Here is a 16,992-nt window from a genome sequence, read left to right as displayed (position 1 = left end):
AAAGGGCATTGGCATAAATACACAGTAATCCTTTCACTACAGTAGTTACATCTGGAAATCTTTACAAGAAATGTTTCGGATATCCATCATTAAATCAAACAGAAAAGTACTTTGCAGTGGAATTAGTAATTGCCTGACTCATGCCCAGACCATCCCAAACTTAAAACAAAAAGCATTTTATATACACAAATATGTGAAAGACTTCTTAAAGAAGGTGTATTTCTGCTTGTCCAGTTGCAGAAAAGCCTGAGCCTGGGACAAACTTTTCTTTAAAGGTGGTATTCTCTACACCACTGCATGCTTGTCAGTTACACTAAGGACAAAATACTGAATAAATTAAGACTGAATACTAATTACACAGCTATTATACACTATTAAGGGGCTCTGGTAATATTAAATACCAAGGAAGCAAAGCCCAAGTGGTTGAGATGTCACTAGAAAAATCTCAAATGGAATTTAAGTTTGTCTCTGGATTTTTTTTAATGTCCTTTTATTAATGCAAATTAAAAGCCATTGGTCTTATTAGTTTCTGCTTTATTCTTTTTTTTTTTTTTCCAGTGAGTTAACTTCAGAACTTTTCAGTGAAATCAGTAACAAAAGATGAATCAGACATAAAAGGATTCAGGTGGTTAAGGGTGTGTCCCCAGGTCTTAATTAAACATCCAAGAGAGATACCTGAGCCAACTTATGCCAGACTGACTGGGTACGTCCACAGTAGAGAGTACGATGCCATGCACACCAGGTCTGGAAGCTGAAATGCCTCACACTAGCCTAACTTACTGTGATTCTGTTAGGTTGGGCCTCCCTAACTCACACTGCTTTGTGCTTTCCCTTCAATACACCTGACACATAGCCTTCCGATGTGCTTACTCCCACTCTGGTGTCTGAATTGTGTTTCTGGGCACACTGAGCATGAAAACTGCTGAGAAACTATGCTTCTAACCTGCTGTTTGAATGCCACTGGGATCCCAAAATTGACAAATCTCTCCATCAGCCAAGAGGCTTGATCCAATAAGTGTGCTTAAAGCATGACTAAGAAACCTGGTTCCACAAAAAGCATTACTGCTAAAAGAGACAGCTATGGTATTTCTCTCCTCTCTTGTCCTCCTCCCTGCTCCAGGTTCAATGATTCAGTAGGTATATGGTAAATCCACATTCAAAACCTTCTTTGACAAAAAACCAAACGTCCCCCTCTTATGAGCAGAACGAGATTATTCTGTTCAAGGACATGAATACAAGTTTAGCTAGAAAGAGCCTGAGATTAGGACACTCATCTGGACAGGGAGTAACAGCCTTTTGGCTCCAGTTCTAGCTTCAGTGACTACTTATTTGCTGGTTCTAGCATCTGCTTAGCATAAAACATAGAAAAACATCTCTGGTGCTGGCACAAGGACCCAAAGCTGCGACCACACTTAAGTTATTTTGCTACTGGTCTGAATAGTTAAGCTTGCTCCTGCTCCCTCTTTGAGTCACTGAATATTTGGGTATTTTTACAAAAGGGTGCTTCCCACATCAAGGATACCTCACATCTTTGTTCCAGGCAATCTCCACCCCAGCAAATGTTTTCATTTTCTTCGCAAAGGAAAAAGTAAATCTCTCAATAATGGTACTGAGAGAGATAGAAGATTGGCCAGTGTGTCTAAAGGCAGAGAAGAGGATTGAACTTCGCTCTCATTTTGGCTAACAGTGGTAGGTGGTAAGCTTTTAGAGTAAAGCTTTAAGTATCTAAATCTCATAGCTGACTCAAGATTTCAACCTTGAGCAGAGGCAGGTAGCAGACATAGAGGATGGGCAGAGTTTAATGTACAACTCCTGCTGGGCAGATTTCAGAGGCTTCAAAACTTGGGAAATCTGACTCTTGGATGCTTAGATCCAGTGGCCAAGACGCCTGCACTGCTGGGTATTTGAACAGGCACTCCCAGGCATAGTTGAACCCAACTCTTTTTGTAGAAAAGGCCCTACTCAAGAGTTTCCAATTTGACTCGATCCATTTCTCTCGGTTCTTCTCAGAATGTTTCTTGAGAATATCTTCAAAATATCCTGCAAAAAACACTGCAGGAACTGAAGTGTCCGAGTTGGTTTTTTTTAAAAGCAATGACCTGAATGCAATGCATTGTGAAAAGATGCGGGTTCTAGCAACTGATGACTATGTGATGATCTTCATGGTTGCAAAAAAAATGTTTAGAAACATGACCTCTACAAATCTAAAGCTTAGAAGCCACATGGAGGGAAGGGAAGTCCACCCCAGATGACTTGTTTCCAAATCTCATGATCTTAAACCACTTTTGTGCAGTGAGGGCAAGAGCTGACAAGTGATTTTTGAATGCATGATGTTGGCAATCTTGTATTAGTGTAAGCTAAGCAGTACAGACAGAACAGGGGTCAGCCAGCGTGTCTCTTTACCATATAGTGTTTTTAATAGCTTGTAACTTTACCATGCTTTAACCATAGATGCTGAGACTTTCTATTCCAGGTGTCTGCCTCAGGCTTCCTTTGTTTGGTTTTTTTTTTTTTTTGGAGCCAGAGTAGTTCAGCTGGTTCTGAGATAATGGTTTGGGCTTTTTTCGGTTTGGGTGGGGTTATTTTGTTTGCTTGTTTGTTGTTGTTGTTGGGGGTTTTTTGGGTTTGGTTTTCTTTTTCACAATAATGCCAAAGACCTTTTCTTTGAAGAGGTCTAGTAACACCACACTTTGAAGCAAGAAGGTGAAGTCTGGTGGCAGCCACTGTTTCAAGATCTATCACATACTGTAAGAAAAACCTGAAAATATTATATTAAGTAAAAGTATCTATGATCTACATGAACAGAGACAGCTAACATTATGTACTTGCACACCACAAAAGGAGATGGGTACAGTTGCACCTCTTCAGCAGCCATAATCCAGCTGAAAGGCACTTCCACAGTCCACCTCAGCTAGCCCTCTATTCCAAGACATAATCAAGTATGTGTAGCTCATGCTCTAGACATTTTTGGAAGTTTTACGAATTAGGTGATAAGGGTTTCACAGTCTCTTTAATAACCTGCTCCCTTATGAAACCAACATGCAGTCAGATTTTTTTCCCCTCCAAGTTGAATTTTCATTGCTATATATAAAGCCCATTACTTCCTGTCCTGCCCTCCCTAGACATGGAGAAATAAAGCTGATCAATGTCATCTTTGCTACCTATTGTAAGTTGCTGAATGCCAGTCACACCCCAGTTGGCTCTGACAAACCTTTGTTCTTACCAAGGAAAGTTAACAATAAAATGTGCTATGTTTTTTTTTTTTTCCAGAGAGTTTCACAAAACATCAAAATAAAACTAACTCTACTGTGATGGTGAACCTTATCTTGAGATATTTAGTATTTAATATATTCAATTTTTTCCTAATCATTTAAACAGCTGCACAAATGACAACATTTACAACTATACTGTATCTTCACTAGTGATATCCTCTGGCATCTAACTACTAGCTTACAGTCACCCTGCAACAGAAGACTGGGGGGAACAGACCACTCTGCTGTAATATTTAGATAATTCTCCATACTTAGTTTGTTGAGTTTTACATTTTGCAAACAGAACTACACGAAGAAAAAATTGTTTCCAGGCCAGATCAGAGCCTTTGACAGTGTACATAGATAGCTCTAACTGTATAAAATGCAAGGGAACTATTTACTTACCAGTACAAATAAACACACATAACCAACATCATCTTAAACATTGCCAGGAGTTCCAGATGCACGAACATTAAAATAGGAATTTAATTAGATGACATGACCAGTATTCTCACTCCCGCCTGGCCATGCGAGGTGAAATCCTTGACAGCAGATGGTATTAACTGATCACCTGGGACCTGGCATGGTTGAAGCGAAATGGCATTTCCAGCCACTTTCACATAACTGTACTTGATTTGTCCTTCCAACCACTTCCAAACTGGGAAAGCAGATAATGAATGATTTAACTCCTGTCATCAATGAGGGCATAAAAGTTAGAGTACATTAAGAGCAAACAGGGCCCTTGAAAGGTAAATAAGATAGTTTTTTAAAGCCTTTATAGGGAAAATAACTGTTCCCACCATTTAAGAAGTGACTGTCAAGGTTACTAATGCACCAGAAGTCTTGATGACTTTTTTCAAACATTAGCCCAGCAGTTTCCTTCTGGAACATGACCCTGCAATTATACAGGTACTGTGAAATAAAAAACCCCATAAACATATCCTAAATGTCTCTGATAACTGTTCAGAATTTAAAATGGCATAGTTTTTTCCCCAATAGTTTTGCTCACGAACATATGAAATAATAGCCATGAGATTCATTAAGCAGGGAGCTACTGGACTACCTGCTTCATTTAGGTTCATTGATTCATAAGTGTCATGAGTAACTCTTCCTTCAGACATACTCTGAAGACTAGATTTTTTAAAAAACCATCCTGATTAAAATCCTCTAACATGGCTTTACTGAAGCCCTGTTTGAACTAGAGAAATCTTGTATGGTGAGACTTTGTGCTGAAGTTTCAAATCCTCTGATAAGTGTCCCTGGCTGTAGTCCTAGATATTTTTTTCCCAACCTGATTTATTACATAAACAAAGTCCACATCAGAGCTACACGTCGTCCAGCACTTGGGGTATGTTTTTGCTCTTGATTTATGTAAACACTAAGTCCCTAAAAATAAACCCAACTAATTTTAGTACTGTGTTCCAAATATCAGGTTTCATCTTGATCAACTGTTTATTTGAGGACAGTGACACCAAGCGGCAGAGGTGACTTAAATCCCCCATTTTCCCCCCTGCTTATATAAATTACAGCTCTGACTGTAATTTGCCTTTGTGTGCCTTTTGGCACACAAAAAGCAGAATACGGCTAACTGTGCTGCAACTTCCAATTGCTTTACTTGTGTGTTGTATTTATACATGAGCGTATTTCAATAGCATTTGATTTGTGCAAAGTTCACCTGGATATAAAGCTCATCTGCTTAGCACACAAAACCGGAACAGATTAAGGGAAGAGACGTCTGCTTCATTTACAACACAGCATTAGATTTCAGATCCGTTACTGATGTGTGGTATAATGAACTGCTGCAACTCTTGAGGATTGCCATGGAGAATTCTTTTCTTGCATTTTTACATTCCCTCTCTAAGGTTAACAAATTTTTTTTACATTTATTTTTGCTTATACTGTGAACAAATGTCCTTTCACCTCAAGCATAAGTGTTGACTTTCCCATCTTGACTTTGAAAATCTGCTTCTTCATCAACAATCCAAAGTATTTTTAGAGGTATTAATAATTCCAATAATAATAGATAAATATGGTACTGAGAATGTTTTGGAGGTTAAAAAGCACAAATATAATTTGTGCCCAAATAAATACTGACGATCTCTTACTACTTACACTTTTATTCCATTCCTCAATAAAAAATAATAATAAAAAAAAAACAAACCCAAACAAATTAATACCCAGAATAGAATCATTACTTTTTCTACAATTCAGGGTACATCACCACATAATAGTGAGAAAAGGATTTAAATTGAGCATATCAAAGTTTATGTCCTTACCTCAGTAGTAATTCACAGGCTTCCTATTTCCTTACAGGCAAAAAAAGTTTTCCTGAGCCAGTTTATCTCCTGGCACTATGCTGAAGGCAATGCCAAACTATTCTCCTTTCAGAAATAAATCTGAAACTTTGGCATTAATTCCCACACAGCAAATGCAAAATACTTTCAGATGACCAAAAACAGTAACAGAAAGCAGAAACGCCAAAAAGAGAAGGCATTTACTGGATGACACCTTGCCAAAAGTCCAGTCTTAGCTCAATGAAACTTATACATAATGAGCTCTACTGTGTACTTCACATTTATAGCTACGTAAGATACCACCTATTTTGAATAAGGACACTCAGTTCCACTGACGTAAGTAAGTGAGGATATCTTTTGAGCAAGTGGAATACAGAATTACTCAGAACAACTGAGGGTCTCAAAGTCTAGCCCATAAGGCACCACTGAGGCGAATTTTAAAAATTATAAATTGCTTTCATTGGCATTTCCTCTTGAATTTTATCTTAATACAAGTTATCTATGCCAAGTTTGCAGAATTTTATAATTTTTGTACCCAAGATGTCACAACTGTTGACCTTTTTCTTGAAGCCCATCTAGTTTGTTCAAAGGATGGACCTTCTGTATTGCTGAGTGGATCTGTTAAATTTATTTTATACATCTTCTGCAAGCTTTAACAGAATAGTACAAATTAAATGGAACTACGTCAATACATTCATTTAAGTATGTACTTCCGTCTTAGCAGGATCGGTGCTCATACAAATACAGCTGTCAAGCCGTAAGTGAAAGATGTAAATGCTGCAAAATGGCTACGCTGTTCTTGAAGATTAATTGCTCTTAAGAGGAAAGGAAAAACAAAATTGAATCCCTGTCATGTTCCGGTAACTGAATAAAAAGAAAACGTTTTTTACCTCTTCAAGATCCGTTTGCTCCTTATCACCTGTGCCTTTAGAAGACAGTTACATGTCCAAGACAGTTTTGAAAATTTTTTTCATCAGTGTAAGGCAAGAAGAAAAAAAAAACTTAATTTATGATTTGCCCTACAAGATTCCCTACAAAACTAAATTAAGAAATGTCTCGCTTCCGAGGAAAGCACCACACAATAGTGTAAATGACAATTCAGATTATCTGAACTACCCTCCTACCCTCACTTGGAAACCCTCCTCATCTAGTACTTTGCTATCAAGATACTGAGATTAACTTATAATTGCAGGGAATATAAACCACAAGATGATTTTATTTTGTCAGAGCTTGTGGTGTTTTTTCTATAATTTTACCTAGCATATTTCAGTTACCCACATCACTGTTTACTAGGACTTTAATAGAAGAGCTCTCTCACTAAAACAGTCTTCTTTATAGTGTTACCCAATTTTGGGGGGTCATAAGCAGCCTTCCTATCTCAGTACTTTTTCATTACAAAGTCTTCAGAGGTTTGCTGAACAGGTGTTTTTTTAACTTCACAGCCAATCACTTCTCCACCTATTTCTCCCTTTTGGCTTCTTTCATATAATCCTTTTTATCTAGGATTTTTTGTTCTCCCACTCCTCCATTTTTCCCCCCAATTTTCTGTCATCCTTCTCTGTGGCTAGTGAGCTGTACATTTTGTGGATCAGCACTCCTTTTCCAAATACCTGTTTTTGAATGGGAAGTTCAAAGCTGAACCTCACATCTCAGGCTTTTACCATGTCATGCACAGAGTCTGCTCCAGATTTTGAAAAGATGATAACAAAAAGACAAGTAATTAAAAAAAGCAACAAAAAAGATACACCATTTGTTAAGATTACTGACCCACCAGAAGAGCCTTACTAAATATTTAGGATTCACGCTTCCTAATTTGATACCTGAATTTTCATAATTTAAGAGTCTATGAGGCACTTAAACTTTATAAATGTGGTTCACAGGATTCTAGTACCCCAAAGCCTAAAGCAGTACTTAACAAAAATCCTTTCTGTTATTTCCAGTGTTTAAAACAAAAGTACACTCCACTCTCAAGCTACTTATGAAGTAAAGGGAATGCTGCCTGCTGCAGAAAACATGTAAAGGGATAAAAATGAGGGATGAGGTTTTGTAAGAAAAAAGCCCCCTCTAAATGTGACTGATGAGGCAAACACATTCTTGCATCATCCAATGCTGCCACTGTCTTACAGTCACACCACTCATGTCCTTAGTTTTGGCTCACAACTGCTTAGATTTTAACTTTGAAAGAAACTTTATTTATAGTGAAGCTAGTGCTATGAAGACAGTGCATCACATTTTAAATTTCATCAAGATATGCAAACCACACTCGGGTAACTAAGGTTGCTAAGAGGTAAGCTAGTTCTACTTCTACATGGCTAAGCATCAGGGATAGCAGTGGTTTCTGGTTACTCAAATGCAGGATCTAATAGGAATGCAACAGCGTCTATAAGCCATGTTAGTACTTACATCCAAGCTTCCTTCACTTGTAGATGCAGAACTAAAAACATCCTCCTCACCACAATCTCTGTTCATCCTCAAGTGTTCTTCTGTCTGCAATACAAACAAGTGTCCTACACAGCAGCAGCAAAGGAAACAAAACAGCAAAAACATGCCAGAGCAAAGCATCAAACCTTATCACAGACCCAAGACAAACTATCTCAGTAATGCTGGACCTGATCGCTGATAAACTCTGAAGCAGTCTGCAGAACTTCCGTGATGTAGGCAAGGCCGTAAGAAATCCATTAGCAAAAAGATTTAAGAACAAGAACATAAAGAAACACAAATTCTTGGGCAAGAAAGAAAACAGGTACTAAACAACTCCTGTAGCACCAGCGACCAGACCACAAGTCTCTGCTATACCCATGGACAGAGGGGAACCAGCAGAGAATTTCTTCCCTGCCACTGCCAATGACGGGACTGTTTCTGTGCAGTAGCATATACCCTATTTAAGCCTGGATCCCATGGTTGTGTGCACAGGACCTCTGCTCTGCTGGATTGCTTAGCAATGCCAATTGATCTGGATTTAGCCTCAGGCACATGACTACATTTCACATCAAAAAGATACGGAGTTCATGCCACCTTTATATTTCTTATGCCAGCTGCAGGAGAACAGAGGGTAACTGATCCAACATAAAATTAGCATGGAGAGAACAAGATGATACCTGATCTGGCATTAAGCCTGCCAGTACAAAGTTAACTGAAGAAATATTTTCAACAAATTTATCTCAACCATGAGAACAGGACTCTGCTTTCATTCTATGTCATGGTGGTTTTAATATAGCAGAAAGGCTTTTTCCAAAAGTTCAATCTAGTGTACTGTCATACCACAATTTGTTTTCAGTGAGTTAGCTGAGACAGAAAGCATGTGTGTGGGCATGGAAATCTGAGCGTAGGCCTGTAGCATACAGCGACACCTGATCCAGGACAGTTTGCAACACAGGCTAATACTCTTCCTCCCTTGCAAAAGAAATTGCCTTCCCCTTGTAAACTCCTGCAACCCTGAAGCACTACTACTGAGCGACAATTTGGACAATTCTTGCTATCAAATCTTCTAAGATACAGAATGCATGACCACACACAGAGAGCAGCATTACAAGTCATAATGCAAACAAAGGAAAAATAAAACAAGTAAGCAGAACCATCTTCAGTCTTGCTGAGGAGTAAAAATTTAAGAATAATGGTAAAGAACAGAGTTTAGGAACATGGGGCCTTTGATTCCAGTGCTCTGAAATCACAGGGCATCCCATCACATAATCCCTTCTTCAACCTACTAAATCCTTTCTTAAAAGAACTTAATTCATTTGTCCTCATTTGGCTAACAAAGTCTGTTCAGCCATTTCACTGCTGTTCTGGCTAGAAATCTTCCACAATACCAAGGCAGGTATTTTACGGCTAGCTGACACCTGTTTGCTCCCCTGTGCTGCACCATACTTCAGTTTTCAGTAATTCTTCCACCTATTTGGATTCAAACTCCTAGAAGTTTGTACTGAAAACTCCACAAGGACTGCCTTGCTGGACTAAAAGCGACTGATTTAGTTTCTTTTCCTACATAGTATTTGTCATTTGAAGTAAAGAATCCAATAAGGAAATGACCAATAAAAATCAATTAACTTGTCGGAACTAGCAGAAAGAAAAACCTACACCTTTACCTCAGATTTAGAAGCCGTTTCTTGTACTTGTTTGCATAGTTCCTACTTTTTCCCAGGTTAAATACTACTTGTTAATTGAGCTCCAACATCCTCAGTATCTATTAAAATTTGTGTTTTAAAAATCCTTAGAGTATGACCTCCTTTGTCTTTCATTAACAAGCATGAGGAAGAGAATAGACAAAAAGAGAAGAACTTGCAATCTTGGGATCCTCATCCTCAAATCAGCTGTGAGAAACCCACTGCAGTAGCCATAGAACTGGGATGCTTCACAGCAACTTCTCCGCTAAGTGTAAACATTTTACAAGTTAAATCTGAGTTGCTTCAGGGAACTCCAAGAGCACAAACTTCATACTGAAGTTCAGAAAAACAGAGTCAGAGGACAAACTGTAATGCAGAAACTGCATGCTGCAATATATTTGGTTCTTCAGAGGAATTACAAGCCCCGCAGCGTGTTCTAGAGGCTCGAGGTGAGCATCCTTGTTTACCTGATTCTTCCAGGCAGATACGGCACTATTGCTCCAGCTATGCTTTAGTTCCCATCTAAATGGGAAATATTTTCTTATGGAGGGTAAACACTCTGAAAGTGACTGACTTCCTACCTCATAAAATACAGTTTCCACGTGTCCTTTGTATGATGTTAAGAACAGCTCAGCATCTATGACAGACAAGATTTTTCAACAGAGTAGTTCCCAGTGTCCATAAAGAAAGCTATGTAAGCCCCAGTAAAAGCCCTCCAAATTTGATCATAATCAAAAGGGCAGAAAGCTTTGGAAAGCTTTCACAGTTTTAAAAACATGAGAAGACTGGAAGGATAAGTGAAGCATCGGTCCACTTACAAGCATACGTTTCTTACAACCAGTTAATCAGCCACACATTTTACGATTTCACTGCAGAAGCCTTGAGGGGCTTTTTAAACTAGACAAAAGAAAATTCCCTTTTTACTTTGGCATCCTAGATAATTAGATACTTTACAATCAAAATCAGTTGATACCAATATTTGTAGCAAAGGATGCAAAAAGTATGAAGTTAAAAGCCCAGCATTTTTTCTATGCTCTTGAGTTAGAACATTCTTCTGTATTTAATGTCTGTGATGAATGACAAGTTTTTCATAAAGGCATTGCAAAATTGGAAATTTACTTTATACCAAATCTCTTTTTCAAATTTTCCAACCCAAGATTAAAAACTAAGTTAAAAAAGTCTAACACGCACCCCATCAGATACCGATCCTTCGGTTTAGTTCTGCAGGTTATTTCTTTTAGACCCGATTCATTGGTTTTTACAGACTGGAAATAGCAACAGCATGACTGCATAGAGCTTCCTAAAGATATAAATGCTTTAAAACAGATTACCACACATGCGCAGAAGAGTTCAGACGATACTTCTACTTTATATCTTAACTGTTGTATATTACATCAGTCCTTTCATAAATGCATTTTGTAATCTGAGCACTATTAAGAAGTGGGCAGACCTTGCTTGAAACTACTGCCCTTTGTTAACACTTGCTGAACCCACAGCCTTAAAAAACAAAGGTAAATCATCAACATGCCTGACTCCAACAGGCAGCTGATATCTCCAATGGGCTGCACTTACTAAAACACAGTTTATGCACCTGCTAACAGATGACTCATGTAAAGAAAAAAAGGGGAAAAAAGAGACAAAAAAAAGAGTAAGAGATTAAAAAAAAAAGAGGAGAAAAAAGAAACGACGCTAAACAAGCACTAGCACCCACAGACATAATACATCTGAAAGAAAACAATTCTCTTTAGTGAGGTAGTACACTACTGAACACTTACCTGGCTGCTGCTTCTATCAGCTTTAAACAATCCCAGAAGCCTTGTCTTTTCTTTTTCTATTGCATCATTGCTTACTGAAGCCTTTCGACTTGGTTCTGAAACAATTATAATGGAATATCTTTTACATTTTTGAAATAAAGATTCAGAAGATTGGTATGTTAAAACATCCCAGATTAACACTGTATTTTTATGAGCTGGAGATGTTATAGACTAAATTACCTAAGTAACTGCCAGATCCTGCACTTTCTTCTGCATCAAAATCTAATGCAGGCAAATGGAATAATTTTTAAAAATGCAAGAAGTTTTCAATCACAATTTAGTACTCCTTATTAAAAGGCAAAACCTGAGCAAGTTGTTTAGTCTTTGGAAACACTTGTTATATGTCTTACGTTTTAAAAAAATGTTATGGCGATTATCTTTAACAATTCACAGGCCTGATGTAACACAGTAAAGTTAATGGAAAGACTTTCAATGTGGAGTTGAATAAAGCTCCATGAAGAGGAAAGACACCTTTCCCTTGAAAAGAGGGCTCTCCTCGAACTTAAACCAGCTGGTTGTGCTTTTGTCACCTTGGTGTTTTTACTCCAGGTGGGAAAAGAGGAGAGTTTATAGGCATTTCAGGATGTGAGAGCTCAAATATGCATGTCCTCCTTGAAACAGCTACGCAACTGTGCAAATTCTCAGACTGTTGAGTCTCCCTTCAATTTCCCCCACACCAGCCAAGCTGGGTGAGCAAAAAGATAAGGCCATGTGTTACAGGGAACAACCATAGGTTCGGCATTCAATATACAAACTGTAAAGCTCTCCTACTTTTTTAAATGAACGCTGCATAATGCTATAAAGATTTCTTCCTTGCTCCAAGCCCAGCCAAGCTGGGTGAGCAAAAAGATAAGGCCATGTGTTACAGGGAACAACCATAGGTTCGGCATTCAATATACAAACTGTAAAGCTCTCCTACTTTTTTAAATGAATGCTGCATAATGCTATAAAGATTTCTTCCTCGCTCCAAGTACATCAGAGTATCCCAATAGCACACAGGAAGTTTAATATACAGAGAAAAATGGCTTTCTCTTCTAAATATCTGCTTGCTTTATTTAATTACAATTAAGGGCAAATGCAAAATATTTTGTTGTTGACATAAAAGGTTTACTTCACAAAAAAACCCTCATCCCAGAACTCCTGTAAACTGATTTGCATTTAACACAAAGCACATGATTTTCACACAGATCACTTTTGCATATCAGCAATGTCAGGTGTTAGAAGCTATTAAGCACATACAGTAGTTCAAAGCACAACAGAAGAAGAAAGATGATGAACCCAGAGGAAAACAGGGAGAAATTATCCTTAAGAAAGGCTGCAACTCCATTGCAAAAAAAATACAGTAATAAATTAAAACCTCTCAAATACTAAGCACCACCTATGCTAATTTATCAAAAACCGCTGTTACTCTGCTCAAGGCTGGGCTGCAGCTAGATGTGGATCATGATTCCCTTACTCACACAGTCGACTTCACGAAGAGTCTTCATTACATGAAGAATTACATACAGTCTTTATTATGAACAGTAATGATGACAGGCTAGCACAAGCTATGTCAGTAATAGTTGATGATCAACATTACCATTAAACATCGTATAATACCAATAAACTGAAAGTTTAAACACAGGATATTATTTCAAAACAATAAGGAATCTTGATAAATCTGTTCCAACTGTTCTTAAATAAAGTAGATATTCTTTCTAGTATTATGCTCTGTATATAAGATGAAGCCCCTGCAAGTAATGACAGAGGATTAGGGGCAAAAGTACTGGCATCGGTGAAGCCAAGAGGCAACAAGCCATAAGCTAAAATTTGCTCAATAGCTGTCACCTACTGGAGGTGGACTTCCTTGATTGCTGAAAATTTAAAGAAGTTATCCACAGTTTTATTTTGCTTATGTTGTGTTTACTAGTAATGCAAAGACGTAAAGCCAGTTAGAAATCAACTACACCTTTCTTGAGGATAATTAATTAAAGCAATGTATTATAACAGACTTGGGGGAGGAAAAGAATATACTAAATATTCCCATTTTCTGTTTAACTAGAAGCAGAAGCACAAACGTAATCTAATCGACCCCTGCAGCAGCACTTCAGAACTTCATTTATTCAGAGTTACCCAACGTGTATACATACTTTTGGTATTAAAATGCTTTGTTGCATGTAAATAGAAATTGGTGGAAGATCTCAGAGATCTCAGAATATCCTGTCTTTGCTACTAAATGCATTTTGAATACAAGAGACAACTGAAATGTTAGTATTTCTGAAATTCAACTAGTCATGCTTTTCCAAGCCTGAAGAGGTTTGGAATCTGTATAGAAACATATCATACCACAGACGAGTTAAATGACAGGATTTGTTAATTGCTGACACTTTAATGGCAATTACTGGAGAAGCAGTATGCACACAAGTGTGTTTATTCTGACCAAAAGCACAGACATGTCAACAACACTTCGCAAAAGACAACGAACATGAAAAATAGCTTCTCTGCAGCATTTTACATGACGTTCTTAAAGATCCATCTACCAAACCCACATTGAACATAATGTCAAGGGAAAGGCAGTTTTCCCTCAGCAGCATTATACAGTACCTCTGTAGTTCAGAGAAGGTTCAGACTGAGTTTTTGATGGAGGAACTGGAAAAGGCAGGCAATGAAAGGACAAGAGAAGAGATATTAAAGTTCTAATATTGCCTTGTACATCTCCATATTTATTCATTACTCCTAGTACTTGCTTTCCTAAGCATTAAAAAAAAAGTTGACTGACAGACATGAAGAGCTAGCTGTTACCACAAGCAGTTGAGCTGCTTTTGTGTTAATTCCTGACTCGCTCAGGAAGCTGCTTCAACTGCTAAATCAAATTAAGGAAGCAGGTGGCAGCAGAGCTTGTCTTTTAATAATCCTTCAGCACAGTATTTCTGTTTCAGGGAAGGAGAGAATGAGGAGCACAAAGTTTTTCTAGAACCTGTTCTTACAAGCACAGATTACGCTTTCAGCACCTCTGATGCCTTACTTGTTACTTGTGCTTTAAAAATCTGTCTGTTCTGGTAACTAAACAGACTGGACATTTAATTCAATGAACAATTCATAGACCAACTGTTACTGAAACCAATGGGATTACTCCCCTTGGAGATTACAACTAAGAACATGGGAAGAAGGAATTTGCTGAAAAAAAAAAGGAAACCTTTTGTAAATTTGATGTGTATTTACCAGTTTTCTCATCAGACACCATGGTGCAGAGTAAGAAGGAGGCAGAAAAGGCTGAAATACACTCAGGATTAGGGGGATTTTATCATAATGAAAGGTACACTGAAAGATTAAAAAAGATAAAAAAATCTGATGCAAGAGCAGCACACTATGAAATGTTACATAATTTGCTGCTGTAAGATCAGCCCTTAAGTAAAGTCTTGGTTTTGACTGTACATGCTACAATCAGATTCAAGGACCAACCAATATTGCACCAGTATATACACCATCAACTTCATTTTGAAGGAAAAGAATTTAAGGCAGGCTTAGGATAATTACTCTGTAAGTTGTCTCTGAAGAAGGCTGAATGAATCCTGTTGAAGACTCTGCATGTTCAATATGTTGCTCCAAAATGGTTAGCTTAATTGCTGTAAACAGGTCTTAAAAAACCAAACACGCAATTGAGTTACAAAATTTTGCCAGCCACTTTTCTGAGCATCCTAACAATTCAAAGGAAAAGGAGACATTTAGTTTTCGTAAGTCTAAGCTCACTGAAATTTGACTCACACAGAGGTAGAGCTGTCACTTACCAAAGAAAGAAGAGACAGAAAGTCAACATAAATAAATAACTATATAAATAAAAAATAAGCCTGCTGCTCAGCATCTACAAGACTGATGTTATCTAAACAATAAATAAAAAAAAAATTACTGTGCTGGAAGTGATACTGATTGAGACAAACTGCAGGAGACAATTTTAATCAGTATCATTTTCTGACCTCAAAGAAAGTAGTGCTTGTCAATGTGTATTTTTAAAGCAGATATATTTTGAAGCACACTGCAAAATTATGCTATTTGAATACACAATCAAGCTGACAAAACTCAAGCCCAACAAGCTGCCGCTACAACACCATCTGCGAGAACAGAAAATGAGGCTGAATAAACAAGAGAAATTTGAAATACCAAATACCTTGTAGCTGCTCTTCACTAAACCATCAATAACTTCACTCTTTGGAGAAACTGTCTCGGAACCTCTCCACAGTCTGTTTTTGATAAGCCCTGGTCTGCCGCCTCTGCCTCTTGCAGCTGCCATGACTATGGCATGTCTCTTCTTTCTTTCTCTCCAACCCACAGCACAGGTATGTGACAGGCTCTGCCTGGACGAGGCCCTGTGTCACACACTCCTATACCAACAGCAGCTGCAGGAGGTAGCAAAGCTCCTCCTTTTGTCCTGTGCCAGGACAACCTGTGCCTGTCCAGGGGCCAGCCCAGCCTGGCTCAGGGCCCAAGAGCAGCCAGGGACAGCTGGGCATGCTGCTGCTCTGGGCACAGCTCACTGAACAAACCTGTGCTGCCGTCTGAACTGAGATGGCACTCTGCTGCTTCAGCTGGGTCTCAAAGGAACAAGAGCACAAACGTGTTTAAATTGCCTATAATATTGTTGGCACATCATCTAACCCTGTGGTGACTACTTTCAGTCTTAGCTCACCTCTTTTTCTGTCCCAGGCATAGAGCTCCTTGATCCCCAGCTCCTCCAAGGACTTAGTAAGCTCCAGCTCCTCCCCAGTGATGCCATCTCGTAGAAGAACAATGTGTTCTTCACTGACTTCGCACTTCTCACAAATAGCTGGGATGATGCTGTGAAGAGGCACCTCTGGACTAACTCGAACCACAGCCTTCTGTGTCTTCAGGTAGTTCACTACCAGCCTCACAGATTTCTGCAGAAACAAACACAAACTCAGCTCACCCACTGTGATGGCTAAGCTCTCTTATGATGAGAAATGCATAGTAGACTTCTACATTGTCTCGGCTCCTCCTAAGCAAACTTATCCCACATGTATACTATTGCAAAAAGTATAATTAAAAAAAAGAAATCTCAGAACTCCCCTGTCACTAAGGTGACAATCACAAGAACAGGTGAATAAGGAAAATGAATCAGAGGCAGATGTAATTTGTGAATGTTTTCAAGTAGCGCTCTGAAAGGCACGAGAGTATCATTAGCTGATCAGAATATATATACATATACTGATCAGAATAATAAAAACTTCAGCAAACATTTGGAAAACAGCTACTTCTGAATCTTCACAATGGTGTAAATTACATTTATTAATGATCAGTCTGCTCCCGTATCTCCAACAAAGATGGCAAACAAAATACCATCAAAGCCCTACCTATCTCCACACAATCCCACAACCTTGATTTCAGCCACTATGGCAAATTTCTGTCACTTCAGTCATCAATCAAGGGTCTTTATAAGAACAGATTTCCATCTATCCAGCCACATGCAATATAACATTTCGTCTAAATGCTGGAGTCCAGACTGGCAGGTGCCAGTCTGCATCCAAATCACTTTAGT

General features: G+C 38.4%; 1 protein-coding gene across 1 annotated transcript in view; it reads right to left on the bottom strand.

Moving 5' to 3' along the window:
• COBL (cordon-bleu WH2 repeat protein) overlaps window positions 1-16,992 on the bottom strand; it is a 113,922-nt gene that overhangs the window by 86,662 nt on the left and 10,268 nt on the right. The window contains exons 3-6 of the mRNA XM_010131870.1: window positions 16,126-16,354; window positions 14,046-14,090; window positions 11,424-11,518; window positions 7,949-8,032 (exon numbers count right to left, since the gene is read on the bottom strand). Coding sequence (XP_010130172.1) covers window positions 7,949-8,032; window positions 11,424-11,518; window positions 14,046-14,090; window positions 16,126-16,354 — 453 coding nt within the window. The remainder of the gene's footprint in view (window positions 1-7,948; window positions 8,033-11,423; window positions 11,519-14,045; window positions 14,091-16,125; window positions 16,355-16,992) is intronic.

This window comes from Buceros rhinoceros, unplaced genomic scaffold (genome assembly GCF_000710305.1).
Source record: "Buceros rhinoceros silvestris isolate BGI_N320 unplaced genomic scaffold, ASM71030v1 scaffold932, whole genome shotgun sequence".
Lineage (NCBI taxonomy): Eukaryota > Metazoa > Chordata > Aves > Bucerotiformes > Bucerotidae > Buceros > Buceros rhinoceros.
The sequence above is the reverse complement of the archived record's forward strand: the minus strand, read 5'-3'. Positions and strand labels throughout refer to the sequence as shown.